Genomic DNA, 25590 nt, shown 5'->3' on the forward strand with positions numbered 1-25590 from the left:
GTTGACCTCTCCCAGTCTTTTTATGGACACGAACAGACCATGACCTGTTCACTGGGTTCCCATCTAGAGCCCTCGTGTACTCATCATTGGGAGGAAATAAAGAGACACCCACCAAACAGCGACCAGTCGGAAGCTTGTCTGGTCGCTCTTGCGATCGCGACGAATGAGCATGTGTGCCGCTACAAGAGACCCAGTGACCATGGGTAGCATGCAGCCAATAACTCCAAGGCCCCAGTAGAGGGGGCAAATTACAGACCAAATGCAGACTGCCACAGCTGTGATCCAGCGTGTCGGTGCGTCGCCAAGAATTAAGGGGAAAGTCTGGCGGTCGATCAGCTTGTCACCTTCCTGGTCACGCAAGTCCTGGACCTGAATGGTGGTGAAGACCAAGGCGGCACAAATGAGAAACCAGCCTAGACCCTTGTTTGTGAACTCGAACTTGACGTCCGTGTTGGCCTGAATGGCCATAACTGCCACACGTAGAGTTGCTACACGGTTGGTGTTGATGCCGCAAGCGTTCATCAGAGCACGCTGCCACCAGCTCTTGTCACCCCAAGCACGCTCGTTGTAGAGCCATGTGCAGAAGAGGTAGAAGGATGTCTCTTGCCAACCACCCATGACGGTAACGCATAGCGTTAGCAGTGAAGCAATCGCTACTAGTTGCCATCGGTGTGTCAGCTCAGGTGAGATACGGCCAGCTGGAATGGGTCGCCAAGGCTTGTTTGCGCCATCTTCAATGACAGATTGAGGCTGGCGCTGGTTTCCGAGATTGAAACACAGCGTCAAATGCCACGTGAAATAAAGTGCCACAAGGATGCCTTTGCCCATATCCGCCCAGTGAATGTCTGCATTGCAGATGGCGCCAGGGCCAGCGAGAATCCCTGCGATGGCAAACGTGGTATTGATACCAGTGGAAGTGGGCATATCACTCTTTGTGAACATCCATATTGTTACACAGTGGTAAGCGAGTCTCTGCATGAAGCTCGATTTGTCCTCTTGTGCATTGCATGCTACCTTGGGTCAGTTACATGTGGAAGTGGATGTTGTTGGTTCAGGGGTGTTTACCAGAACGTTGGGTCGCTTCCTTGTGTTCCATGCATTGCATCGAACTCTGTCGCAATGAAAAGGGCGCATTATGGCGCTTGGTAATAGTGACAGACTTGCTAGTCATTGTGAGAGAGATTAACGAAAAAGTATATGTAGAAATAGATAAAGAATCTCAGTTAAGAACCAGGATGAATCTACAAGTAAAAGTTTGGCGACAAGATGCCACTACTTATTCATTCTGCTCGAAGCCGATACCGTCATAGTTTGTCCTCGCAAAACCCCTACATTTGGTTGGGAACGCGTACAAGCCTGAAAAATCTCAAGTTGACCGAGGCTACGGGGTTTCAGGTCAGGGACTAATAGCGATCGTCAAAGTGAGTTCTTTGAGTCCTTGAAGAACCGTTGAGCTAGACAAGGGTTGGTGGTGAGGGTCGCCGGCAGATGTAACCTTTACCGGCTCCGCGTTTACTGGAGCCTGGGAACGCTAGGGTCCAGCCTGCTGGGTCAAGGTTTCAACCACAAGGAGGATCAACATGATGGGGAAACAACGGATGAACAGTGGACCAGGCCATTGGGTATGGAACGAAGGATTAAGCGGTGAAGGGGCTGCAGTGTTGTAATTATGAACTTTATAAATACGACAGGACGATGGAAGCAGGCCTTCGAAAGAACCTTCCATGACGAATGGGAAAATACGGAAGCGTTTGCCTGCCATCCGGGAAATTATGACCTTCCATTAGGTTACAATAGCGATGTTCCTTCAAAGCAGGCATCTCAAAATACGACCTTGAGATGAGAAATCTCAGCAAAGATTGCGGCGTTTGTACATAATTGGAGGATTCGTACCCTTCTTGAGTCATGTAGCTGCTATTTAGCGGTATCTGAAAAAGCTTGTCATAGTCAAAATCTTTAGAGTACGACCCTAAGGTCTGTTTAGATTATCTTACGACAGGCCTTTACCAATTATGTGAATACACTACAGCTGTACAGTTCGTGTGCGGAGAATATCAACGTGGGTACAAACTTTATAATGTTTCGGTTTGTTTTGTAATATTCCTTTTTCTATCGATGTACCTTGATCTGTATCTATAAGGATCTTGACATACAAGGCTCAGCTACAATCCAGCAAATAGCCGAGGTATCGACGCATGGTTATTTTGTTAACATGGACGGATCACCAAGTTGAATATAGCCCAGCATAACCCAAGAAATCTAAAAGAGAGAAAACAACAGGCTGAGCATTATCTATCTAGGTATCCAACGCCAACGGTCTATAGTAGTGAAGCATAACTCGGAAATTATCTAAGAATCCCAGATCGGCCCAAATGCTGGCACACCCAAAGCCTGCAGGTCCAAGACCAAATCTATGGTGAGCTTGGGATTTGAAATTACCACTACAGCCTCACTCTCTGTCTTTTTATACAGGTCAAGGACTGTAGGAAGGGTATTCGGTCTTCCCATTGTTGAAGTGTTGTGAATGTGTGCGTCATCACCCATCTCCTCGATGATCGAAGCGATATTTGGTCCGTAGGTCTTGAAAGGGTCTCGAGTTGACCAAAATAGAGTGACCCTTGTCTGTTTCGCTAGGATGACCGGAAGACAAGGTGCAATACCCGAGCCGGTAGCCACCAGAACGATACTCTTGAACATTGGGGCAATACGCAAGACACCACAGGTTGGTGTGCGTCGAACCCACACATGTCGAGGAGGATCATTGACAAGCTTTTTGGTCCAATCGCCAGCGTTGGATATCACAACCGAAAACCCGTGTTCCTTTGGGTTGTTGACGGTTGCGAATGCGTGCCATTCCAGTAAGGGGCGCGATGAGAGTCGGATGGTTGTGCCAGGCTGAGGGTTCGTATAGTCGAAGTACATCCGTAAGGCGTGCGAAGAGAGTTTTTCGGACTGTACTTCTACCTTTCGGCAGTTGAGCCAAGTAGAAACAACGCAGCAAGTTGAGATGAAGACAAGCCAGATGTTGACACTGCCGAATACCGAAGCAGCAAGGGAGTGGCCAGGGGGCGTATTGAGTTGTGCTTCTAGAATTGTCATAACCCATAAGAGGGCGAGAGTAGACCAGCCAGCGAACCGATGGACAGCTTCGAAGGCATTGTGTATCTTGGCGCGAATAGTCGGGTATGCCATGGCGAGCATTGCTAGGAGTAGGCAGTCCAGCATGTACACCACGACGATATGGGCCAACATGACGCCATCACGGATCTTGGCGATGTGAACATCTCTGGTCTTTTCAATTGAATATAGAATGAACCAAAATACTGCAGCCACACCGCAGCCGCTGTGAAGGCCACCAAGGTGATAGATCTTACCCGCTCGCTCTCTCATCCATAGCGGCCAGGATGTTGGGATAGAAGTGAATATTTGATAAAGGCCGTTGACGATGTGTTCTTCTCGAATGACGATAGAAACCGCAAGGTTAATCGAGGTAGCCAGACCACAAGTCGTGGGATCAGGTTGGCCATTGAGCCACCATAACCAAAAGAAGAGGATGACGCCAACAAGGTTGGATAGGAAAACGACGGTGAAAAGAATGCGATATTCAGAAGAGATGAATCTCACAAAGCGAGTGAGCGATAGGCACGCAGGCCGTCTAGAGGACTGCTTCTCGGCAGAAACCATGGCGATTAAAATGGGGTCAGATTTGAATGAAAGTATGTTTTAACAACGCACGCAGCGGTCAGAAAGAACGGTTCTCGAAATAGGGAATAGAGCACCACTGAAGGGCAGGCAATAAGAAGCGTTATCAAAGTCATATAGCAACTGCGGCTCGGAGCATCGGATGATTATTCAATAGTACCGGTGATTTGGGACGAGCCGTCAGTCCACTCCTCGTAAGACGTATGCGTGCTATAGACGTCTCCTGAGCTGCCAGTATTTGACAAGCAGGGGGCAATGCAACACATATCAGCCCGTAGAGCTCAGCCGTTAATGCAGATCAATCCACAGTTATGAAAAGAAAATTCCTGATAACGGTATCTCGAGCATATCTGGAGTCCATGATCCCTGCAACATTCATGTAGTTGTTCGTATTGGGACGAAGTGTCTTGGCAGAATTCCCAGATGACATTTGCTGGAACATATGTAAAGAAGCAGAGGGTACGATAACGTCCATCCAACCCGGTTGTCTCTCTTCGGTATCTTGCGTTTGTACCAACAACATTCGAAGACTCTATTGTAAACTCGTATGATTCAATATCACGATTGGTTGTAATATGAAGACTATTTCTAGACAATCGTAACTGTACTTAAATTTGATAAGCTTTTGGCAGGAAAACCTCGCCACATGGAGCCTTGAATCCTTGTTATAACCGTGCTAAGAGAACATCTCTAGAACCTCCTTAGTCAAAATATTTGGATCATCTTAAAATTACCAAGCAACAGACACTCGACCCCATCGGAACATGCCCCGTCTCTAGAGATACGGGGCATCAACATTGAGATGAGGTTCTAAAGCAGGGTTGGATGCTTGACAGACCTCGTGAAACATGCCCTGGTTGCTCAAGGGCTAACTCACCTGCCGGATGGAAACCCTGCAATGGCTGAGTGGAGCTTCTTGTCAGAGTATTCCTTTTTTACAATGAATATTGTGGAGTAAACGTTGGTTGACAGCCGCAGATCAGTCTCCATATTGTGTTTCCCGAGTCATTGGACTTGGTCCAACTGATAACAAAGAACAGACACTCCGAGTACAATGTGAATAACTGATGCATCCTGATATGTCTTCAAACCATTCGTTTCATTGCTGACCAAGAATCTGACTATAAATTATAGTAACATGACATGGCAAGAAGCATTGCGACAATCGCATACATTTTGACACTAGACTGGTAGGATTTTGAGTTACATTGCCTACTGCGAAGGGGAAATAAGTGAATGTGGTGCTACCCTGTCTTGTTGGCTGGCGGAAGTGAAGAGGTAGCATTCCTTGCTACGGCGATTAGGCGAATGTGAGGGTTACATTCCGTTACAGGTGGAAGCAAAAGAATGAAGACAATAATTACGAAGCGAAATATCCTTACAGCAGAAATACACAGACGCTGCAAAGAAGCACAGAACGAACAATCTTGATAGAGTGCGTCATTCAGATTCCCGAGAAACCCAACTGTGTGGTTTTGCAATCTATTCGAGACCCCTAAAAATCATTCTTCAGCCTTGTATTCTCAACTCGAATAAATGGCCTGATTTTAAGTTTCAAAGTGCATTTTCGGGGCTGTCGAAGGATCAGGCTAACCATTCCTGGGGTAGGATTCAAGATAATCCTTGCACGGCATACGACATTGAGATAGGGTTGGTGTTGTTGTAACGGCCCGCTCAACGGTGCCAGGGTTAGTACCCGTTGCAGGTCTTAATATGTTGATCATTGTGGGTAACGTCGGTCTTGAGAACCACACTATTGATTGAGGTTGTTTATTAACAGGGATTATTGTTTTACGACCAGGGATTCAGATTACGAGCACTGAGGAAGCATTGGTTAACAAAGCTCCTTTCGTACTCTTTGATTGAAGAGAATGCTCCAAGACATCATATCACTGGTCAATCAGCCACATTACATGGGTGAATAACTGGTAAGATTGTGCCTACGGAGTGGTTACGTATGGAAAACGTTATCCAAAAATCTTAGACTGCGTGCGGATAGTAAGGGGAAGAATGAACGGGAACGGAGAGTTGCATCACCCTGTTGTAGTTGATTCTCAACTTGAGTCCTGGGGATGGTGCGTTTACTTTACGATTATTACACAATTCGTAGACCAGTGAATGAGAGAAGCTATACCCATTCCTTTTGTATTTTAAACCCGCAGTGAGCGGCTACCATCTTTATACCATAATAATACACCGTATCCGAAATAAAACAAAATTGCCACCCATTGCTCCAACCCATAACCTATACCGCTGAATTGACATTGGTGGTGCTAGCATTGACAGCAGGATCGGGACCCTTGCCGATCAGACTCCGCTCATCTAGCTCGTAGTATGACTTATTATCTTTATCAGTCTTGGAGCGCGTACCACGGCTACCCGTCCAGCTCCCCGCGCTCTTATCAAGGTTGGAGTCCTTGTTGGAACTCGAAAAGCTCATCTTTGAAGCAATTGTAGACATGGCGTTAGGCCAGAAATGCTTGCAAAGGTGCCGAATAGCCGGGAGACTTGCACAAACCATTCCTAGTTCTGTTTCCCAAATAGACCAGATCGTCACATCAACGTATTCCCCTGCAGACAATTAGCATCAATGGTAGTTGTCAGAAATATGATAACTTACATGTAGGATTTGAGGTTTTGCCAAGAGAGACAAGGAATGGTAGACGAATGATACTGAATACGGTAACACTAATAAATCAGGTTAGCTCAATTCGAGACGCAAGGGTCAGGCAAACTTACACAATACCCAGACTGAACATAACAAAAAGCTGAGCCTTTTGACGGTGCTTGACTTGCAGCTTCATTAAATGAGGCAACGGCAGAAGTAGAATGACAATGTCACAGGCCATGTTGATACCACCAAAGATATAAGTCTGCACGTTCAAATCATTGCAATGTCCTTTGTGCTCAGCATCCCAGCTTGTCCAGTTGTAACTTGCGGGCAAGCATTGAAGTCCGGTAGTGATCATCGTTGCTGCACCACAAAGGGCGACGAAAACGCCGATCACTAATGTCAACTTCTTAAATTCTGCTGTCGTGAAGATGCCGCGAAGAAAGAAGAGGATAGATAGTTTTGTGCTGTACAAGTGAACACTGTACATGATCTGATCAATCCAGAAAAGCTTCAGTAATTCGTATAAACGATCAAATGGAGTAATGTCCCAAATGTTCAGCCCGAACCCTAGATCCGCAAGTCTGCAAGCGAGCCATATGTATGGCACTGTAGCACACTACGCCATGAATTAGCGGATAACTCCTGTACTTTGTTGTGTTCCACTTACAGCTGCTATCATGATCAAGTAGTCGTCAACGCCCAATTTGCCGAGGATTTTGACTTTAGAGTAAATCCTCAGAATCACTGCGATCTCAGCAATGATACATGCAATAATGGCGTTGACCCTGAACTTCATCTGTTGGCTCTTGACGGGAACACCGCAGGCCATGCTCTGAACTCTCATCAAAGCTGCTGCCATCAGTCCAAGCTTCCACAGAGGGCCAAAACATCAACTTACTCAATGAGTCTTTAACGGTACAGTTCTCCAAAACACAAGCTTGTGTCAGGCCAGCAAAGGTTGGATCGGTGCACAGACATGTTGTGTTGGTCATGGAACATGGAGACTTTGGTAGTGCTTGTTGAACACATTTCAGCTGTCATGCATGTTAGCTTGGTGGTCATGGTAGATGAGCGTAAGCCAACTGACATCGCAAGCGGGTATCTGAGCCGCTAGATCGGCAAAGCCGGCTGCGTTGACAAAGGTAGCAGCGAAGGCCGTGACCAGAAGGGAAAACGAAACGAGACGCATGATTGACGCAGGCTGAGCTGAAAGAATCAACGTAGATGTGTCAAGGCTAGCTGAGATTTCACGAAGTAGAAGACCAGATGAAATACTCGCATGTCTTTATAGGCGGTATCTCAACTTAACACTAGACATTATAACCCCCTGAATATTAACTACCGATCAGGTACCAATGTCCCGGTTGTTGGCTCCAAGATCAAGGTGGATCGCAGGTTCCTCAACCTCCTTTAGCAGCCGTTGTATGTTGCATTACATCAAAGCATTAATCTATGAACGAGACAAGTCATGTATGGATGCCATCCGTAACTAGTCAATAAGGGCGACGGTCAATGACAAATGGTTATCCTTGCCACCAAGAAGCTAAAAGGATCCTACTAACAAGTGTTCGAAACGCCGGGACCAACAATCTAATGTCCTAGGCATGGGAGCATAGTAGCATTGTAGCACCAACGGGCGACGATCAGCATCTCTTAGCTGCGGCATATCCCTGGACCTTGGCCTTTGTCATTGGTAAATGGTGGATGTGTGCTAGCGATTACATCCCTGCCTTCTGCCCCCTGTGATTGCTACGCTAGAACCAACGGTTGGGGGGATGAATCCCTGCTAGTCTTTGGAGAAGCTTGACAGTTCACTTGAACTTGAGATGACAGGACCCACGTTCCTGATGAACTGCCGACCATGGTTCCAACATTGTTTTCCCCGCTCATACCACGAAAGCCAGCACTCGGGGTGGAGTCAATTGATGAAGGAGCTCGTATGTACTGCGTAAACAAGGCCCCTGATCTGTTTTGTACCCGGGATTATTTCCTTGTTCCATTTCAGATGAACACTCACAGGCCAGCTTGCGTCTTCCAAGAACAAACCCTGTCAATTGATTTTGCAAACGTACGTGCCCAGCCTCAAAAGGGGACGAATCTCGCCCAGGTTTACCCACGCATTACCGGTATTGAGAGATTGGCGACGATCATTTACTGTCTAGGAACAAAAAAAACTCTGTATGTGCAAGGCTACGATGGCCAGGGAAGACTAGTGAGGTTCCAACGGTCTCGTGGCAGACTACTCCGTCTACCAAGGGAGTCGCGGAACCGTGTGCCGCTTCCTAGGTCTATGCCGATCTCAACTTCGAACAGTTAATGCTTTCTTAGCTAGACCGACTTCGTAAGGCTTGATTTCTGATGTCCCCTACTCCTAGGCTTTGCCAGACAGAACCTTCTGCATTCTAACTCATCTCGCTCTATTGGCTGATCGACTCAGGAGAATCCTCCTGTCCCAGAGCTCCGGTAGCACCAGCGTATGACGGAGTCCAACTCCCGTTAGCTACCCGGATTCTCGGCCTCAGCGATATTGCGATGATCATCATTCCCCTTTCACCCTCTATTATTTAAACAGAACAGCTGGCTGCCTTTCAACTCACTGACAAATGAGCAGCTTCTCATTCGCATTCATTCCTTAATACTGACCTATACATTCATTCTTTCTGACACCATTCACTCGTTTTTATCCAAGCTGTCAATATGAAGGCCTTCACTCTTGCCACAGTGGCCACAGCACTGCTTTCTAACCAAGCTGCTGCGGTCCCTACTCTCCACGAGGACTCCCCCATTCCTCTCAACGCGTTCAAGCTCAACTCTCGCGACGGTCATGATCCCCATTTCGGTATCGACCCTGAGATCATCCGAAAGTACGCCTCGCAGGCTCCTCCTGCTATAGGCAAGCGTGCCATTGACTTCGACCCCAAGAAGCAACTCGTTGATGGTAAGTAGACTGGCTATCTTTCATCATTGTATATTTATTGACTTTCTTAGTGCACGGGCAGCACGAGTTCAAGGCTCCCGACTGGGAGGCTGGTGATGTTCGAGGACTTTGCCCTGGACTCAACACTCTCGCCAACCACAACTACCTTCCTCGCAACGGTGTTGCCACTGTAAGTTGTAATTGCAAACACCACACATTCTGTCTCTAACACCTATTTCAGTTCAGCCAATACGTCAACGCTGTTGGCAAGGTCTGGGGTATGGCTCCTGACATGGCTTCGCTCTTGACCACCCTTGGTGTCGTCCTCGGCGGAAACCTCTTTGCCGTCTCGCAGGGCGGCTGGTCCAAGCACATGAACAACAATCTGCTCGGCCTTCTCGGTACTCCTCGTGGTTTGAGTGGCTGCCATCCTCTCTTCGAGGTTGATGGTAGCCCTACTCGAGGTGATCTCTACGACCCCATTGGTGACAACAACAACATGAACATGTCATACTTTATGGACCTCTACAACCTCCAGAAGGATGCCGAGGACCCCAACTACAGCATCGAGGTTCTCTACGAGCACAACAAAAACCGCTGGCACCAGACCATTGGCTTCAACCCATTTGCTTGGTTCGGCCCTGCTAGCGGCTGGCTTGTGCGTGCCAGCCCTTATTCTTTCACTGCTCGCCTTGTTGCCAACCGTTCCGCTGAGTACCCTGATGAAGGTCGTCTTGACAAGGAGGCCCTCAAGGCCTTCTTCTCCGTCTATGGACCTGAGGACAACATGACCTACGTCGTTGGCCATGAACGTATTCCCGAGAACTTCTACCGCCGCCGCTACACTGACTACGGTATCCACGCCAACGCCCTCGACATTGTCACTCACAGCCACCCTGAGGTTCTGAGCATTGGCGGCAACACCAACGGTGTCAACACCTTTGTTGGTATCAAGATCGATGACCTTGCTGGTGGTATTCTCAACGGCAAGAACCTTCTCCAGGGCAACAACCTCGTCTGCTTCGCTCTCAACGCTATCAAGACTGGTGCCCCCAATGCCCTCTCGTCTCTCTTCGCCACCTTGTCTTCTGTCACTGATATCCTCTTCGCTGCTCTTGAGCCTGTCATGGGCGCTATGGATTGTCCTGTCTACGATGATCTCAGCGTCAACGGAACCAACTGGCTTGACTTCAACAAGGAGATGTACCCTGGATTCAAGAAGGCTGGCGCCGGCTGGTAAAGTGCTTTACTCTTAGTAGCCGTAGTGTCTTGTGGTTTGGCGTGAGCGACTTCGCCTGTGTATAATACTTCATAATGTGCATATTATAATCAACAGCCTCAGGGCCTTTACATAGCTACCCTTTGAAACCTTGTATACCTCACATGATCGTGAACCTTATCTAAAGGTGATAAATGAGTGATAAAAGTCTACTTGGTCCTCATAGTCTTTGTCGAACTTGTCCCAGCATCTTGACCAAACCTGGATGAAGCTGATCTAGTGAGGTACATCCAATAAGACGCATGTTACGCTCCAGTTCGTCTTTGTAAATCCTAATTGCCTTTTCTACACCCTTTTGTCCGTATCCCGCCATAGCATAGAGGAAAGGGCGGCCAATGCCAACTCCTCGAGCACCCAGACACAAGGCTTTGAGAATATCGGAACCCCTACGGATTCCACCGTCTAGATACACCTCGATCTTATCATGTAATCCCAGTTCTTGTAGAATCGGCATAAGCTCGGCGAGGACCTCTATTGGGGGTTCAGAATACTCCAACTGTCGTCCACCATGATTGGAAAGAATTACAGCTTCGATGCCGTATTCGGCTGCTTTGACAACATCTTCAACCCGTTGCACTCCCTTTAGGATAATAGACATATCAGTGATGCTTCGAAACCACGAAATATCGTCCCAGCTTAGAGTCGAGTTCATGATCAGTGAAGGATCAAGTTCTGTCGCCGCCACGTCTTCAAACTCATCATCTTCGTCTTCTTCGTTGACCTCGCTCTGTTGTTGTCGGAGGACCCTCTCGCGGCTTCCAAGGTGGGGGTTGTCTACAGTGATGCAAAGTGCCTTACAGCCATGTTTCTCGGCGTTCTCGATAGCTCTTCTTGTCACGTTTCGATCTTTCTTGACATACACTTGGAACCACTGAGTGCGATCTGGATCCCTCGCTTTGGTGATGTCTTCTAGTGGGAAAGAGGAGTACAGTGGTATCATTTGAATGATGTCATGCTTGTTACTCGCCCTTGTCAGAGTTACTTCGCCTTCCGGATCACCGAGCTTTGCATGTGCCGTGGCTGAGATGTAGATTGGAGCGGAAGTGCGCAAACCAAGAAATGTCGTCGAGATGTCAACATGCTCCACGTTGACCATGACTTTCGGCCTGAAGCGTATCTGCTGAAAGGATTTGTTGTTTTCTTGCAGAGTCTGATATCATCTGTAAGCTTATTGTAAGTCTTTGATGTGGAATATTTGACACATACAAATTCGTCGTCTGATCCAGTAGAATAGTAGTTCCAAGACGTTGTCTTCATTAAATTTTGGGCTACGTTCTCAAAGTCCGATATATTGATGCAGTGAGACAGCTTGGGTTTGCGGTATATACTTTTCTGGCTTCCATCTCTGGTTTTTGGTGTCGTGTCTTCGTTTATGGCTACACTTGCATCAACATCACCAAGATGATTTGATGGTTCAAGCCATTTATCGAGGATATCAATTGAATGAATTAGATCGAAATCTCCTGTGGAATCTTTTCCCTACAGTGTGTGAGCATGAATAATTTCTCTGTGTGTACAAGAAACCTACTGCATTCTTCAATATGACTTTCCTACCTCCAGGATGATCTAGTATCAAAACATTAGGCATGGAAGACAATTTTCTTAGGGACGTAACAAACTTGGAAGAAACTCGGTAAGATCATAGACCTTGTTCTGTTCTGTCGTTAGTGAAGGCCGTAATGATTTATGAGCGATTTTACATGGATGATGACCCAACATGATTTCGCACTATTGTGCTTCGCGACATCGGAAGGGTGGAGGGCCATTTTGCCTGGAAGAATTCTTGATGATAGTGACAAGTAGTATGCGACGCGTTCAAGGTAAGATAAGCCTTCAAGTAAAAAAACGTAGACAGATATTGGTGTTAATGAGTGTGAGCTGAAATTGACTGGTTCGTTATCGTAACCCACTTGTTTGCGTGCGAGTGGAGACACATGATGCAACCCGGTAGAACAGAAAAGCCTAGACTGACCAAAAAGTGAGTCTGTAAGTCTACTATCAGTGGCATAAGCACTAATTTGATCTTGATCACTTTGCCAGTTGTCCGCCACAGCATGGGTCTATCTGCCAATAGCAGGGAGCAGGGTAACTAGTTATAGTAAGCCGTGAAGACTATGTCTACCGGAGTGTCGGGTCTCTAGAGACGCTCCATAGTTCAGAATATTATCGGAAATTTGTGTTCATATTAGAATAAACGCTGTCGTGAACACCTCGCGACAAGTCACACGTGAAGGATTCTACGTAAAAAGATCCGTTGGCCCAGTCAAAATTGTTCCGACATGCAGACTTCCAAAATAATGGTTCATTCTTAATGCAGATCGTGAAATGGAAGCCTAATGGAAATGCTTTAGGCTTCTGATTGACGAGAATGTCAAGACCTCACACTCGCTGGACACCTGGAGAGCGAAACTTCGACGTCATAGACTTAAGCAGTTTCAAGTCAATCACGCTGAGTAATTTGCTCATCAACCTTTGCCAGGTACTTTCGTCTCATGGTTGCCGTTTAATTACGTAGGTAACTCTCTGGTCGCCCGAAGCTCTTCTAACCAGTGCGACGCGATTCTGCAAAGTTTCTAGTGCTTGTCGATGAGATATTGCTAACGTTATACTGCTAACGTTAAACTGCTAACGTTATGCTGTAAATATATCTCGGTAGTTGTGTGCTGCTTCAGGCATCATCGCCGCAAACTATACCAGAATTGTACTGTAAAGTGGGACATGACGCATCTTAAGTAGGTTCACTCATGGGATAGCGGCAAAGACGTAGCGAAACTGCTCAAGTCATGACATCACCACGGGTCGATTTATAATTATTGCGAGACTTTATAATAGTACAGGATGTCCTTTAACCTTGAGAACTGAAGCAAGATCAAAAATTCAAATTAATAGTACATCGTTCTACAATGGCACCACGGAGATTCCAAGCCGATCATACAGATGCGAGCCCATTAGCCCAGCCGCTCAAATTTGAGTTTAGTGGCCAGACCGCCAAAAACCGGTTCATGAAGGCTGCCATGACTGAACGCCTTTCAACATGGGATCCCAAGATTCTTGAGAAGCGAGGTATTCCCATGCCAGAACTTATCAACGTTTACCGGCGATGGGGCGAGGGAGACTACGGTGTTATCCTGACTGGGAATGTCATGGTGGAATATGACCACCTCGAGGCTGCTGGAAACCCCATCGTGCCTCGCGATGCCCCTGTATCTGGCGAACGATTTGAAGCGTTCAAGGAGATGGCGACTGTTAGCAAGAAGCATGGAAGCTTGATCATTGCGCAGGTCAGTCACCCTGGACGTCAGGTGGCTGAGGACATTCAGAAGAATCCTATCTCTGCCAGCGACGTACAGCTTGAGGGCGAAGTGATGGGAATGCACTTTGCCAAGCCCAAGCCCATGGACGAGCAGGATTTTAAGAATGTAATTGAGGGTTTCGCCCATGCTGCTGAGTTCCTTCACAAGGCAGGCTACAACGGCATGCAATTACACGGCGCACAGTAAGTACAATCACTACATTTCAAAACTTGAAAGTCACTAACAGTGCTATAGTGGTTACCTTCTAGCACAATTCCTTTCTCCTACCACCAATAAGCGAACTGATAAGTATGGCGGATCAATTGAGAACCGTGCTCGTATCATCTTCGAGATCGCAGACGCTATCCGTGCCCGCGTTCCTGATAAGTCATTTGGCCTGTCCATCAAGGTCAATAGTGTCGAGTTTCAAGAGGGCGGTTTCTCCACAGATGACTGCAAGGTCCTTTGTCACCAGCTCGAGGAGCATGGCTTTGACTTTGTCGAGTTGTCTGGAGGAACCTACCAAAATCTTGCCTTCTCTCACCGAAGAGAGAGCACCAAGAAGCGAGAGGCTTTCTTCCTTGATTTTGCCGAGAAGATCATTCCTGAGCTCAAGAAGACCAAGGCTTATGTCACTGGTGGTCTCAGAACCGTGCACGCCATGGTGGAAGCTCTCCAAACTGTTCATGGTATTGGATTGGCCCGTCCTACTACGAACGAGTTTGATCTGCCCGCCAAGCTTATCAATGGTGAAGCCAATGCGGCCATTGACACTCTACTCGATGAGCAGAATTTTGGCATCACAAATGTTGCCGCTGGTACACAGTAAGCTGCATTAGCCCTCTCCTCACATATTCAATGATGCTGATATTTGCAGGATTCGATTAGTTGGAAAGGACAAGCAGCCCCTTGACTTGAGCCGCGAAGATCATAAGAAGGTGTTTGAAGAGTCAATGCAGAAGTGGGGTGAGGCTATGGCCAACAACAACGACCAGTCCAAATATGGATACGTTGATGTTGAGGGCACCAAGTTGGAGCCGTTCGGTGCAGCATATGCGGCGGCTTAAACTGGTATAGACATAGAGTGATTACTACTACTTTAATAATGATTGTTCTGATTACGAAATAAACAATGAGAGAAGTTTTTAATGTAAAATGTGCTACTTTATGCACATGATGCTATCATTAAATCGTTGTGGACTTTTTGCCCTTTTCTCTATACTAACAATGCAGACGATGTTGGGGGTGGAACTGCAACTTAAAGCTCTAAATACGGCTTTGAACAGTTTTGAGAGGACATGAGGTTGTGGCTCAAACCTTGTCCGAGTCCTCCAAATTCTCAGTCTGGCTCACATCTGCCTTCACGTCGTGCCGGAACTGCTGTTCCTCTTGTTTCAGCTGCTCCTTGAGGATCTTCTCTGCCTTCCAGATTGGCCTGAGCTTGAAAAGACGATGGACCTGTTCCAGAGGAATGCCACTAGTCTCAGGAATCAAGAAGAAGGCGAAGATGAACGCGAAGAATGAAAGTGTCGCAAAGAACATATATACGCCGTAACCCATCGCGGCAAACATCTGCTCAGTGAAACGTGACACGAGGAAGTTGAAGAACCAGTTGCTAGCTGTTGTGCAAGCTTGAGCAAGCGACCGGAAGCTGGGATCAAAGAATTCCTGGCATTTTGTTAATTCCTAAGTAATATGAACATTGCAAGACAGAAACTTACAGAGTTAATGACCCAGGGCGTGCCATTCCAGGTGGGCGTATAAACGGCGGTCCAGAGGTAGAAGAACACGATAGCAGCGATACCGCTGCCAGTTAGATGGTCTTGTGGATTCTTGGTAGGGTCGACGATGTAGATGTATGCGCCCAAAACCCACATACAGATTGAGCCTGTAATACCACCTATCAAAAGCAACTTGCGGCGACCAAGCTGATCAACGAGGAACAAAAGCCAAACGAAAGTCATGACGGCTTTAATCACGCCGAAAATACCAGTCATTACGTTGACGGTATCACGCTGGACACCAATGCTCTGTACAAGGTTAGCATTGCAGATCTTCAAAGGGTAGAAGATATACTTACTGAGAAGACAGTGGGAGAGTAATAGTTAATGGCATTAATTCCAGAGCCATTCTGCCAAAAGAACAGCATACAGCCTAGGAAGAGTCGGTACATCATGTTTGGTCGTTGGGCAAGAGCTTGGAAAGGCTTCCACAAGCCAAGACCGACGGTATGTTTTTGGATCTCATGAGCATGGTCGACGGCTGCAACCTCTTCAGTGATATATATATCAGTTGGCGTCAATTGTCGGATCCAACAGAGGTTCTTCAAAGCTTGTGTTCTACGGTCCTTGAGGAATAACCATCGTGGTGACTCTCGAAGCCACAGTGTACCGAGGAACAAAAGACCAGATGGAATGATTTGGACGGCGAATGGAACGATCCATTGCTGATGGCTCTCGGGCATGTGTTTCTGAACTCCGTACTATTTACCTGTCAGTCATTGTATCGAGGGACAGGGGACCGTTTGACTCACGTTGATCCAAAAGCCCACCAAACCACCAATCTGCCAACCGAGCTCGTAAAGGCCGACAAGACGTCCTCGGATAGCGGGAGGTGCAAGTTCAGATAGATAAATCGGAATGATATTGGACGCGATACCTGTTCCAAGACCCGAAAGAACACGACCAGCGTAGAGGATACCCAGTCCAGTACCAGCATTAGCACCACACTGAAGACCAGCTCCAAGAGTGAACGTAGCGGATGCAATGGATAGACACCACTTGCGGCCAATCCAATGGCTGAGCAGATACGTAAGAAGTGCGCCGAAGAAGGCACCGGCGATGAAGAGCGAGACGATGTTCTCACTGATCAAGTTCCGCTCCTCTGTGCTCTTCTGGTCGATCCCAAACTCTTTTTTGAACGAGTCGAGGGTGATGGTGGTTCCGATAAAGGCGCTGGTATAACCAATCATGTTGGAGCCACAGGAAGCAACGATTGCCAACACGTACACCCTCCAGTTGTAGACCGAGGGCGGCGTAGGCCTGTCTTCGATGAGAGTGAGGAGGCCCATGGTGACGGATGTGTTTGTATGTGCAACCAATCGAACAGGAATACTGCCGAGACGGAAAACAAAACAGGACACAAGGTTATATAGAAAACAAGGATGGAACAAGATCCGGGGCCCCAACTTCAGTGAGGAGTATTTCGTCTTCCCCAACCTGACAAAGTTTTTTACTCCATACGTTACGTTGCAAGAATTCCCACCTTTCTGGGACGCTGGATGTGAATTTTCTGGAAGTATTATGGATACTATGGAGCATCTGAGTCGGGCCGGACGAGCGTTTTCCCCGTGCGATACACCTGCATACGGGGCAGGAACATTCTTATCAGCATGTTATTATTATTAGCCAGTTATAGTGCAAGTTTGGAAACTACATGATCGACTTGAAAAAGCTTGAATGATTGGAAGATTCGGCAAAGTGCTGGTCAAGTGTTGGGGAGGCTCATCAAGTGGCAGAAAATCTCCGAATTCTTTGAGCCTCAATTGAGCCTCAATTGAGCCTCAAACATTGGCGTTCACTGCCAAGTGACCGCTACTTACCGCCAGAGCCTGTAGCGCCTAGGCATTTCTCCAACAGGCCTCAAATTAGGGCATAACTTAGTGCTAGTTTACCACCAACCCATGCTACTCCCGCTCAATGCCCGGACCCCGGATAGTTCGGGGATCAGCATGTTGTGACTTTGTCCTCCAGGTTTGCATGCATCCACCGGGAAAATATTTAACCCCACAGACTATGAGTCTTTTCCAGCAGCAGAGGGATAAAAGCTCGCAAGAGCCACGTCAAAAAGTCAGACTCCAAGCGTTGCATGGATAACGGATAACGGCACGTCTAAATCTTTGCTGGTCGAAAATCGCATGGCATTGATTGGGTTTGCCATGCCTGTCTACGTCAGTTTTACTTGCAGTTTATGAGTTTAACCCCAACGTACCCCATTGTGGACGGTAGAGTCTTGATCCGGGGATATAAGAACATCATGGGGAACAGACGTGGGGGTGATAATCATATGAATAACATAATGTTGTTTGAACCAGAACTGTCATTAATCACATAGCTTATCTTCCGTTGGGAAAATATCCGCTGAACTCCGAATTTGTCCACAAGGAAGGTCTACTGTGTTGCCAAATGACTCGTGGATCCCGGAAACTCGCAGTATCTGAAAGTTTTAATGACAAACAATAGTTTGCGCTCTGGATTTGATTGCACTGTGGCAGAATGTGATCATACCTTGACCGATTCTCTGGCGTGGTAGTTATTCTTTGGGTAAACGTTATCTCTGACGCAGCTTCTGCTCTTAGTTCAGTTTTTTATATCATTGCTGGTAGTGTCGCTTGACACAGTTCCTGCTAATGGCATTGGTTTTCTCATTAACGTCCGTTTTCATTATAAGACGTATCGAGTTTCCAAGAAAACCTGTACGCTGGCTCTCTCTTACCATTAATTGGGGTTTATTGACTGTTGACTACACCATTGGAGTCAGCTCCATTTCTGTTTCTGCTGCTACCTTTTTCTTTCCTTAAGGCTGAGGGTGTTGATAAGTTTGTGAACTTCAATGTCTGCTCCATTGGAAACTATTGCGTTTTGTAACTACTAGAGCCAGAGATGATTCGTGGTATTCTGGTGTTGTGTGGTTGACATGCCTGATGCTATCTATTTTTCGTGACGAAACCGCCTGATCAGATCTATTAGACTTTGAGAAGCCCCAACAAATGCCTGATGCTATATGCCACAGGGTAGACATGGCCATCCGACGATCTTTCCACAGACGGATTAGTATGTCTCACGGGATTCCTCAGTAACCTGTAAGTTTCAGGAACACTTGACAATGGCAAAAAATGGTGGATATAAGTGTATTTATGCTGCTGATTCTGCTTGTAATGCAGGCCGATATGTGTTACTATTGGGGCCACGCGATATCTCGGGCAAGTTTTCGTCAGATCAATGAAACAATCTAGTTCTGTCACTTTCATGAGTCTACAGTCTTGAAACTGTACAAAAAACTGTACAATGATGATAAGTAGATAAGATAAGATAAGATATCCCGTCGCGTAAGATTGGTTTATCTTCGGAAATGATGTTTTCGGTTCATTGATCGCAGTCGCGACTCGACATACCTAATCTAGGTACATAGTAATGAGCGTTTGGCTATCATAACATGGATCACTCATCAGCTGGACATAATCTTCCTTTGGGGAGGCCTGGGCCTCGTCAACGCGTCGCGCCCATTGTCCCAGTCCTGGTGCTTTTTCTCCTTGTTAATCTCTCAATGAGTCTCTATCAACTACCATCCAATCGATTGATCGAGAAGCGTCTATGTGTAGATTACTATCACCGGAATGATCCCTCTAAGTTCCTACCCGACGGTAGTTTGGACGAGAAGCTGTGCAAAATTCGTGATATCGAAAAAGAGCTTGGCCGAATCCAGGGCGTGATGGAAACGCTTTGGGTTGCTGGAGGTAGCCAGATCACTGCCTGAAGTACATCTTACGCGGCTAACATCTTCCAGATTTTATCATGACAATTCCGCTGAGTTTCTTCGCTGAAAAATGGGGGCGCTCTTCTATCCTCAGATTCAATCTCATCTCTCGTTCATTCCTGCTATTCTGGGCTATCGCTGTCGGTAACTTCGATCATCTGCTCTCAACTCGTGCTATACTAGCAGGCCCTGCCCTCTCCGTCCTCGGTGGAGACTGTGTCTTCAACTCTCTTACATATGCACTTGTCTCGAACCTGACAGATGATCATGTTCAGCGGGCCATATACTTTGGCTACATGAGCTCTGTCTCTTATGTTGTGGCGCTGCTCGGTCCAGCTTTGGCCTCTGCTACCATGTCATTGTCGCTGTTACTCCCATTCTGGCTGGGAATCTTATTGCTGCTGTTTGCCATACCGGCCATACGGATGCTGCCATCACCTCTGAACATGAGTAAAAACGTCGATGATCCCGATGAGGAACAACATGAACCTCTTTTATCATCTCCACGCTTGAAAGCCCAAGAGGATACTCAGTCGGTCTTTCATTCAGTGGTACAACGCCTCGAGACTATCAGAAACATCGTCACCAGACATCCAAAGAACTTTACCCTACTTCTCTTCAGCTTCATTCTCACGTCTCTTGCAAGTTCTGACACGAAACTCCTTATTCAATATATCTCCGCACGATACAAATGGACCTTTGCTGCGGCCGGATACCTTCTATCCGGAAAGGCGGTCGTTAACTTCACATTACTGACACTTGTCATTCCTCAAATATTGCGTTCGGCGCGTCTCGTGCCAGGCGAGGCATACTCGGAAGCTGCGGACAAATTAAACCTTTGGAACGCCATGTATTGTCTGTTGGTCTCTGTATTTGGTGCCTTGGGAATTGCCGTGGCGAGCAGTATCTGGATGCTCGTTCCAGCAATGTTCATATACGCTCTCGGATCTGCCTTACCTATCTTTACTCTTTCCCTTCTCAAATCACCCGCTATATCACCCCAGCACATGGAAGATGCTACCCATGCGTCTGAGATTGAGAACCATGTCTTCTCGATCGTCATGTTGGTCAAGACTGCAGGGTCTCTTATTGGTGCCCCGCTGATGGCTACGCTCTGGGTCTACGGCCTAAGCCTAGGCGAATTTTCACTTGGGATGCCGTTCTTTTTCAGCAGCGTCTGTTACGGTGTGGCTATTTGGGTAATTTTCAACATCAAAGTAGATAGATATTGGATGTCTCGACCCTAACGACTACTGTGGAAACTGACTGGGTCGAGTAGAAACGAGGCTTACGCAATACGACTATTTTCTTGGTGTCCTTGTATATTGAACCGTTGTTCCTCCGAGGACTGTCTTGAACTACTCTTTCTATTTGCCAGAGAACGATGTCGTATCTTAGATACAGGGATGAGGATGGGATGAAACTTGACAACTACCCTGCAATAGAGTTGCGTCGTGTCATTCCTTCGTCCCGGCACCGGCGGGTACATGCAGGCTGTTTACATGATGAAATTGGAGGTTCAAATGTTTGACGATCATCGTATCGACGTGCAGTGTCCCCTGAGTAGCCTGACTTCACTGGGGCATACAGAATGCGGCACGAGTCGAATCACAATGCCCCAATACGACATGGCTGGACTTACTCCACCAAGTCTTGGAAAAAGCTTGATTAACTATAGATTGACTTTCTGGAAAACAATCTCGGCGACAATACGATGAAGATTCAGCTGCCAATTATTTGAAACACGGTGGGTTGACGAGCTACCGCTCTTAGCCTGAACAATCAATGCCAAAAAAAGTCCGGGCAGATGTCTACGTAAACAACCTCTAACGGGGCTTAAAATAGACCAAGGCTTAGATAGGTCAACTCGAACATCTTTCCCTATACGTACACTTTAGCTCACCACCTGCAACCTGACGGGAATTACAGTACAGTCGCAACTGGTTTCATTGTTAAGCTTAACGCCCAAACCCTAGCAAGGGGTCTGTTTCAGCATCGGGCAATTTCTCCCATTTTAAAAACTAGCCAGTGATCGTCGCCTTGTGTCATGCAAACTGCAGGGGTCAGTTCGCGTATGATAGGTGGTCTTTTTGACAACTGAAACAAGTGGTGATCGTGTATCATTTGCATCGTGTCAAGATGGGCCATAGTGACCGGTTTTGCGGTCCATGCTGTTGATTACGTTTACGCAAACCCTGTACGAAAGAAGAAACTTGACTTCTGGGGCGATCTGCAATCGAAAGATGTCACTGGATCAGCGAATAACCCCCGGGCAATGACAAACATATAAGGCTGTGACATGCCCAGATGATTGTGATTTACTTCATCAGCAATCACTCTCTTCGTCTTTCACTTCATTCTTTTGACAAGCTGCGCTTGACCATTCTTTATCTTTCTTTGCAATATTCAGTCGTTTCAACCGGTTTGATACCACTTTCACTCTTACCCTCCAATCGATCCCCTTCAACAACCGCGAAAATGCAGTACAGTATGATCATGGCCACTTTGGCCCTTAGCGTCTACGCTGCTCCCGCTCCTATGATCACTGGCGCTCCCTCTCTGTCTCGCCGACAGGAAGGCGGTGCTGGCGGTGGCAGCAGTGTTCTCGACGCTCCCATGACCATTGCTGCCGGCGAGTCTTTCGACGGCGGTAACGCTATCTTCGACCGTGGTGTTTCCTGCACTGGCCAGGAAGAGGGTGGCGACTCTGACGCTGTTTTTATCCTCGAGAAGGGCGCTACTCTTTCCAACGTTCGCATCGGTCCCAACCAGATCGAGGGTGTCCACTGCAACGGTGGCTGCACTCTCAACAACGTCGTTTGGGATGCAGTCTGCGAGGATGCATTCAGCATCAAGAAGCAGGACGATGGTGAGACCACCACGATAAACGGCGGTGGCGCCAAGGGTGCTGAGGACAAAGTGATCCAGCACAACGGCGGCGGTACCGTTATCATCAAGGACTTTGAAGTCTCCGACTTTGGCAAGCTTTACCGAAGCTGCGGTAACTGCAAGTCCATGCCTGCTCGTCATGTTGAGATCTCTGGTGGTTCCGCTAGCAACGGAAAGATGCTTGTTGGTATCAACCCCAACATGGGCGATACTGCCAAGATCTCTGGTATGCAAGTCACCGATGTTCCTAAGGAGTGCATCACTTTTGAGGGTGTTACCGATGGAAGTGAGCCCAAGGAGGTTGGAACCTGTGATGGTAACGGCTCTGGCTCTGGATCCGGCGACTCTAGCGAGATTCCTGCTACTCCTACCGCCCCCGCCGATGACTCCGAGACCCCAGCCGCCTCTGAGGTTGCGGATCCTGTTGAGTCTTCTGTCGATGGTGGTTCTGATGGCGACAACGAGTCTGGTGACGACCAATCTGGCGATGACCAGAACAACGACGACTCGGATGATGAGAACAAGGATTCGGACGAGGCCAAGGAGGACAAGGATCAAGACTCGGGCAACAACAATGACGAGCAAGAATCCAGCAACGAGAACCAGGGTGACTCCAACGGCCAGCAGCCATCTCAGCCTCCCCAGTTCGATGCTCCTCCTCAATTTAGTGCCCCTCCTCAGTTCGGCGGTTTCTAAACCCAGGCTGTTCTGATATCACATTTCTGAGACGAAAGTAAGGGTGGGTTTGAACTTGAGTTGTCTTTGCAACGAAAGATTCGGATTCTTTACGTATCAATATTTTATTCAAGAGATATACTATTTTTGTGTCGCAATATTGAGCCTGTGAATAGTAGATAGCTAGCAATATTCACTTGTAGAAGTGTGACTGATTGACGCCTTGTCGTCGTTCTAGTATTCGTTCTGGAATATCATGAATATACTCCCTGGTTTTAGAACATCGAGTTAGGTCTAGCGGCGCACTTAACTGTTCCATGCATATTATTAGCAGTGTTCGTTTGAGTTGACGACAATGATGTAACAAGTATTCAGCATGTCAGTACTAGACGAAAATAGGTAGTGGCCGGGAAGATGAAATAATAGGGCTGAGCAGGAGACTCCACCGAAACTACTTTAGTGGAAACATTGAGGAAATTGTCATGCCATGTTCGTTAAATCTTAGATGCTGTTGTTTCCTTTCAAATAATACACGTTATCGCCTTGCCTCGTTCGTAACTGTGGGACAAAGGCATGCCAGTATTGAACTGATGTATACGAGATTCTCATCGTGACATAAAACTCATGGCGATGTCTGCCTAGGTTGCCAAGTTTCTCACATAAGCATGCTCATTTCACTTAGCTAGTGGAAATGACATGATTGGGCCAGCACAGACTTGAAGGATTCTCCTTGTTTCATTTCGCTAAAACAACTGTGCCTTTGTTAGCTCCAACTGCTTAGCGCGCTGTATTTCTAAGGAGAATAAAAAGTCAGACCCTGCTCCAGTGGAGATGCGATCGATCTGCTTACTTCCGTCCTCCACAACCGTTTCTCTTCCTTCGTTATGTTTGCGTTAAAGAATATCGCTAGCGTGGCCCTACTCCTGGCACAGTCTACGACTGTCCAGTCTATGGACCTGGATAGCAGAAAGGGCATTCTCGAGGCTTCCAAGGCCCTGGCTGGGGACCTTATCGAGTTCTACAATGGCAACAAGAGCGGTAATATCCCAGGGCTCCTAGAAGAGGACAACGGACTGGGTGATGGCTATTATTGGTACCAGTCGGGAGCTTTCATGAGCTCCCTCGTTGACTATTGGCAATTGACCGGCGACGACACCTACAACGACCTTGTTGCAGAAGGCATTCAATGGCAGATTGGACGGGATAAGGATTTTATGCCGGCCAACCAGACTGCACGAGAAGGAAACGACGATCAGGCTATCTGGGCAATGGCTGCCATGACGGCTGCTGAGTATGGTTTCCCTGCGCCCTCAGACAAAAAGGCCCAGTGGTACAATCTCGCCAAGAACACTTGGGATACACAGCGCAAACGATGGGACGCCGAAGATGACAGTGAGGTCTGTTACGGTGGCCTCCGATGGCAGATCATGCCCACCAATAGTGGTTTCACTTATAAGCAAAGTAGATAAACATTGTTTTCCCTACCTAATCTGGAATAAATAACTAACGTGCGTAGCTTTGTCGACTGCGTTGTTCTTCAACTTGGGAGCACGCATCTATCGATGGACCGGTAGTGAGGAGGTAGCGGACTATGTCACAATGTCCTACTCGTGGCTCGATGAGAGACATCTCATTGACAGCAAGACTGGCGCTGTTTATGATGGTGCGCATGTTGATGACAACTGCACTACTATCAACAAAGTCCAGTGGTCGGTCAATGCCGCGTCACTTTCCATGGGCCTTGCCTACTTGTACAATACTGTGAGTTCATGTGCCTCAATATTGAAATGTTCAATACTGACTCAGGCTGCTAGACCTCTCAGGAGGACGACACATGGAGGAGGCTTACCGAGGAGATGGTCACGACCACTCTTGACACTTTCTTCACCAAAAACGGTGAATTCAAGGAGGTCGCATGCACAAAGGGCACTTGCCCCCGTGATATCCTTACTTACAAGGCCCTTACCCACAGGTGGCTCGCTGTTACCACAAAACTTGCTCCCTTCTTATCCAGCAAGGTTCTCCCTGTCCTCGTCAAATCAGCCAAGAGCCTCAAGGCTGAGAGCAACGGCAATGATGCACTGGAGCAGAAGCTTGCCAACTTCGCCGTCATTTCCAACTTGTTGATTGCGGACTCTGCTGCTCCCATGACTCAGAACCAAGCCAAGACAGAGGATGATTCTTCAGATACCACTAGCTCGGCTACTACTAGCTCGGCTCCCACAAACTCCGATGCTGCTGCATCGGCGACAACGAGTGCCGATCAGGGCAACTCTGCTATTAGCCTTGCAGGTTCGGGTAGCCTTTTGGCTCTCTCTATGCTCATCGTGGCTTTCCAAGGGTATCTGTAGGAACAACAGCCTTTGTACATAATATGATGATTTAGATAAGAATATACTTTACATGAACAAGCCCCCCGGCCAGCGTGCTTGCATGATGGAATAGCATGTTAATGCGTTCATGTGGTACCCAAACAACTATATTGTTGTGCTTTTATAACATTTTTAAGGACCTGACTTTGAACAAAAGCCTATCGGTTACTGTAACCAATCAATCATCTCTTAAGCTTGCGCGCGCTAGACCGCTACCGCAACTAAAGTTTCGGTTATTACCTTGACACGTAGTTGCACATCTCTGGCTCGCGACGAACACAGTGGAACACACTTTACAATAAGCTCACGTACTC

General features: G+C 47.3%; 10 protein-coding genes across 10 annotated transcripts; 5 read left to right on the plus strand and 5 right to left on the minus strand.

The window, feature by feature from the left end:
* Positions 1-63: 63 nt before the first annotated feature.
* Positions 64-1171, minus strand: EDB82DRAFT_524763 (UbiA prenyltransferase family-domain-containing protein; the record flags this gene model as incomplete). Its single annotated transcript, XM_025735268.2, has 2 exons — positions 64-1010; positions 1066-1171. 2 exons carry the CDS (start codon positions 1169-1171, stop codon positions 64-66), a joined length of 1053 nt encoding a protein of 350 aa, XP_025585991.2.
* A 1145-nt stretch (positions 1172-2316) lies between these two features.
* Positions 2317-3684, minus strand: EDB82DRAFT_575208 (integral membrane protein-like protein TmpA; the record flags this gene model as incomplete). Its single annotated transcript, XM_025735269.2, has 1 exon — positions 2317-3684. One exon carries the CDS (start codon positions 3682-3684, stop codon positions 2350-2352), a length of 1335 nt encoding a protein of 444 aa, XP_025585992.1. The 3' UTR covers positions 2317-2349.
* A 2263-nt stretch (positions 3685-5947) lies between these two features.
* Positions 5948-7505, minus strand: EDB82DRAFT_524765 (uncharacterized protein; the record flags this gene model as incomplete). The annotated part of the gene is made up of 6 exons (XM_065609130.1): positions 5948-6273; positions 6323-6390; positions 6442-6932; positions 6984-7165; positions 7215-7350; positions 7404-7505. 6 exons carry the CDS (start codon positions 7503-7505, stop codon positions 5948-5950), a joined length of 1305 nt encoding a protein of 434 aa, XP_065464884.1.
* A 1318-nt stretch (positions 7506-8823) lies between these two features.
* On the plus strand, positions 8824-10612 carry EDB82DRAFT_175124 (uncharacterized protein). The gene is made up of 3 exons (XM_025735271.2): positions 8824-9254; positions 9305-9423; positions 9475-10612. The coding sequence occupies exons 1-3, from the start codon at positions 9014-9016 to the stop codon at positions 10471-10473; spliced, it is 1359 nt and encodes a 452-aa protein (XP_025585994.1). The 5' UTR covers positions 8824-9013; the 3' UTR covers positions 10474-10612.
* Positions 10613-10641: 29 nt separating this feature from the next.
* Positions 10642-12367, minus strand: EDB82DRAFT_499704 (FMN-dependent dehydrogenase-domain-containing protein). The gene is made up of 5 exons (XM_065608607.1): positions 12213-12367; positions 12132-12165; positions 12041-12078; positions 11719-11991; positions 10642-11662 (listed from the first exon to the last, which is right to left on the minus strand). The coding sequence occupies exons 1-5, from the start codon at positions 12276-12278 to the stop codon at positions 10673-10675; spliced, it is 1401 nt and encodes a 466-aa protein (XP_065464885.1). The 5' UTR covers positions 12279-12367; the 3' UTR covers positions 10642-10672.
* Positions 12368-13309: 942 nt separating this feature from the next.
* EDB82DRAFT_555960 (uncharacterized protein) lies at positions 13310-14872 on the plus strand (the record flags this gene model as incomplete). Its single annotated transcript, XM_025735273.2, has 3 exons — positions 13310-14008; positions 14061-14630; positions 14683-14872. Exons 1-3 carry the CDS (start codon positions 13416-13418, stop codon positions 14870-14872), a joined length of 1353 nt encoding a protein of 450 aa, XP_025585996.2. The 5' UTR covers positions 13310-13415.
* Positions 14873-15116: 244 nt separating this feature from the next.
* EDB82DRAFT_475448 (general substrate transporter) lies at positions 15117-16875 on the minus strand (the record flags this gene model as incomplete). The annotated part of the gene is made up of 4 exons (XM_025735274.2): positions 15117-15473; positions 15527-15835; positions 15886-16287; positions 16339-16875. 4 exons carry the CDS (start codon positions 16873-16875, stop codon positions 15117-15119), a joined length of 1605 nt encoding a protein of 534 aa, XP_025585997.2.
* Positions 16876-19130: 2255 nt separating this feature from the next.
* Positions 19131-20587, plus strand: EDB82DRAFT_524770 (major facilitator superfamily domain-containing protein; the record flags this gene model as incomplete). The annotated part of the gene is made up of 2 exons (XM_025735275.2): positions 19131-19320; positions 19371-20587. 2 exons carry the CDS (start codon positions 19131-19133, stop codon positions 20585-20587), a joined length of 1407 nt encoding a protein of 468 aa, XP_025585998.2.
* Positions 20588-21669: 1082 nt separating this feature from the next.
* On the plus strand, positions 21670-22925 carry EDB82DRAFT_536637 (pectate lyase-domain-containing protein; the record flags this gene model as incomplete). The annotated part of the gene is made up of 1 exon (XM_025735277.2): positions 21670-22925. The coding sequence occupies exon 1, from the start codon at positions 21819-21821 to the stop codon at positions 22923-22925; it is 1107 nt and encodes a 368-aa protein (XP_025585999.2). The 5' UTR covers positions 21670-21818.
* Positions 22926-23766: 841 nt separating this feature from the next.
* On the plus strand, positions 23767-25302 carry EDB82DRAFT_461534 (glycosyl hydrolase family 76-domain-containing protein). Its single transcript, XM_025735278.2, has 3 exons — positions 23767-24365; positions 24421-24665; positions 24719-25302. Exons 1-3 carry the CDS (start codon positions 23789-23791, stop codon positions 25253-25255), a joined length of 1359 nt encoding a protein of 452 aa, XP_025586000.2. The 5' UTR covers positions 23767-23788; the 3' UTR covers positions 25256-25302.
* Positions 25303-25590: the final 288 nt, after the last annotated feature.

The sequence above is a fragment of the Fusarium venenatum genome (assembly GCF_020744135.1).
Source record: "Fusarium venenatum strain MPI-CAGE-CH-0201 chromosome Unknown EDB82scaffold_2, whole genome shotgun sequence".
Taxonomy (NCBI): domain Eukaryota; kingdom Fungi; phylum Ascomycota; class Sordariomycetes; order Hypocreales; family Nectriaceae; genus Fusarium; species Fusarium venenatum.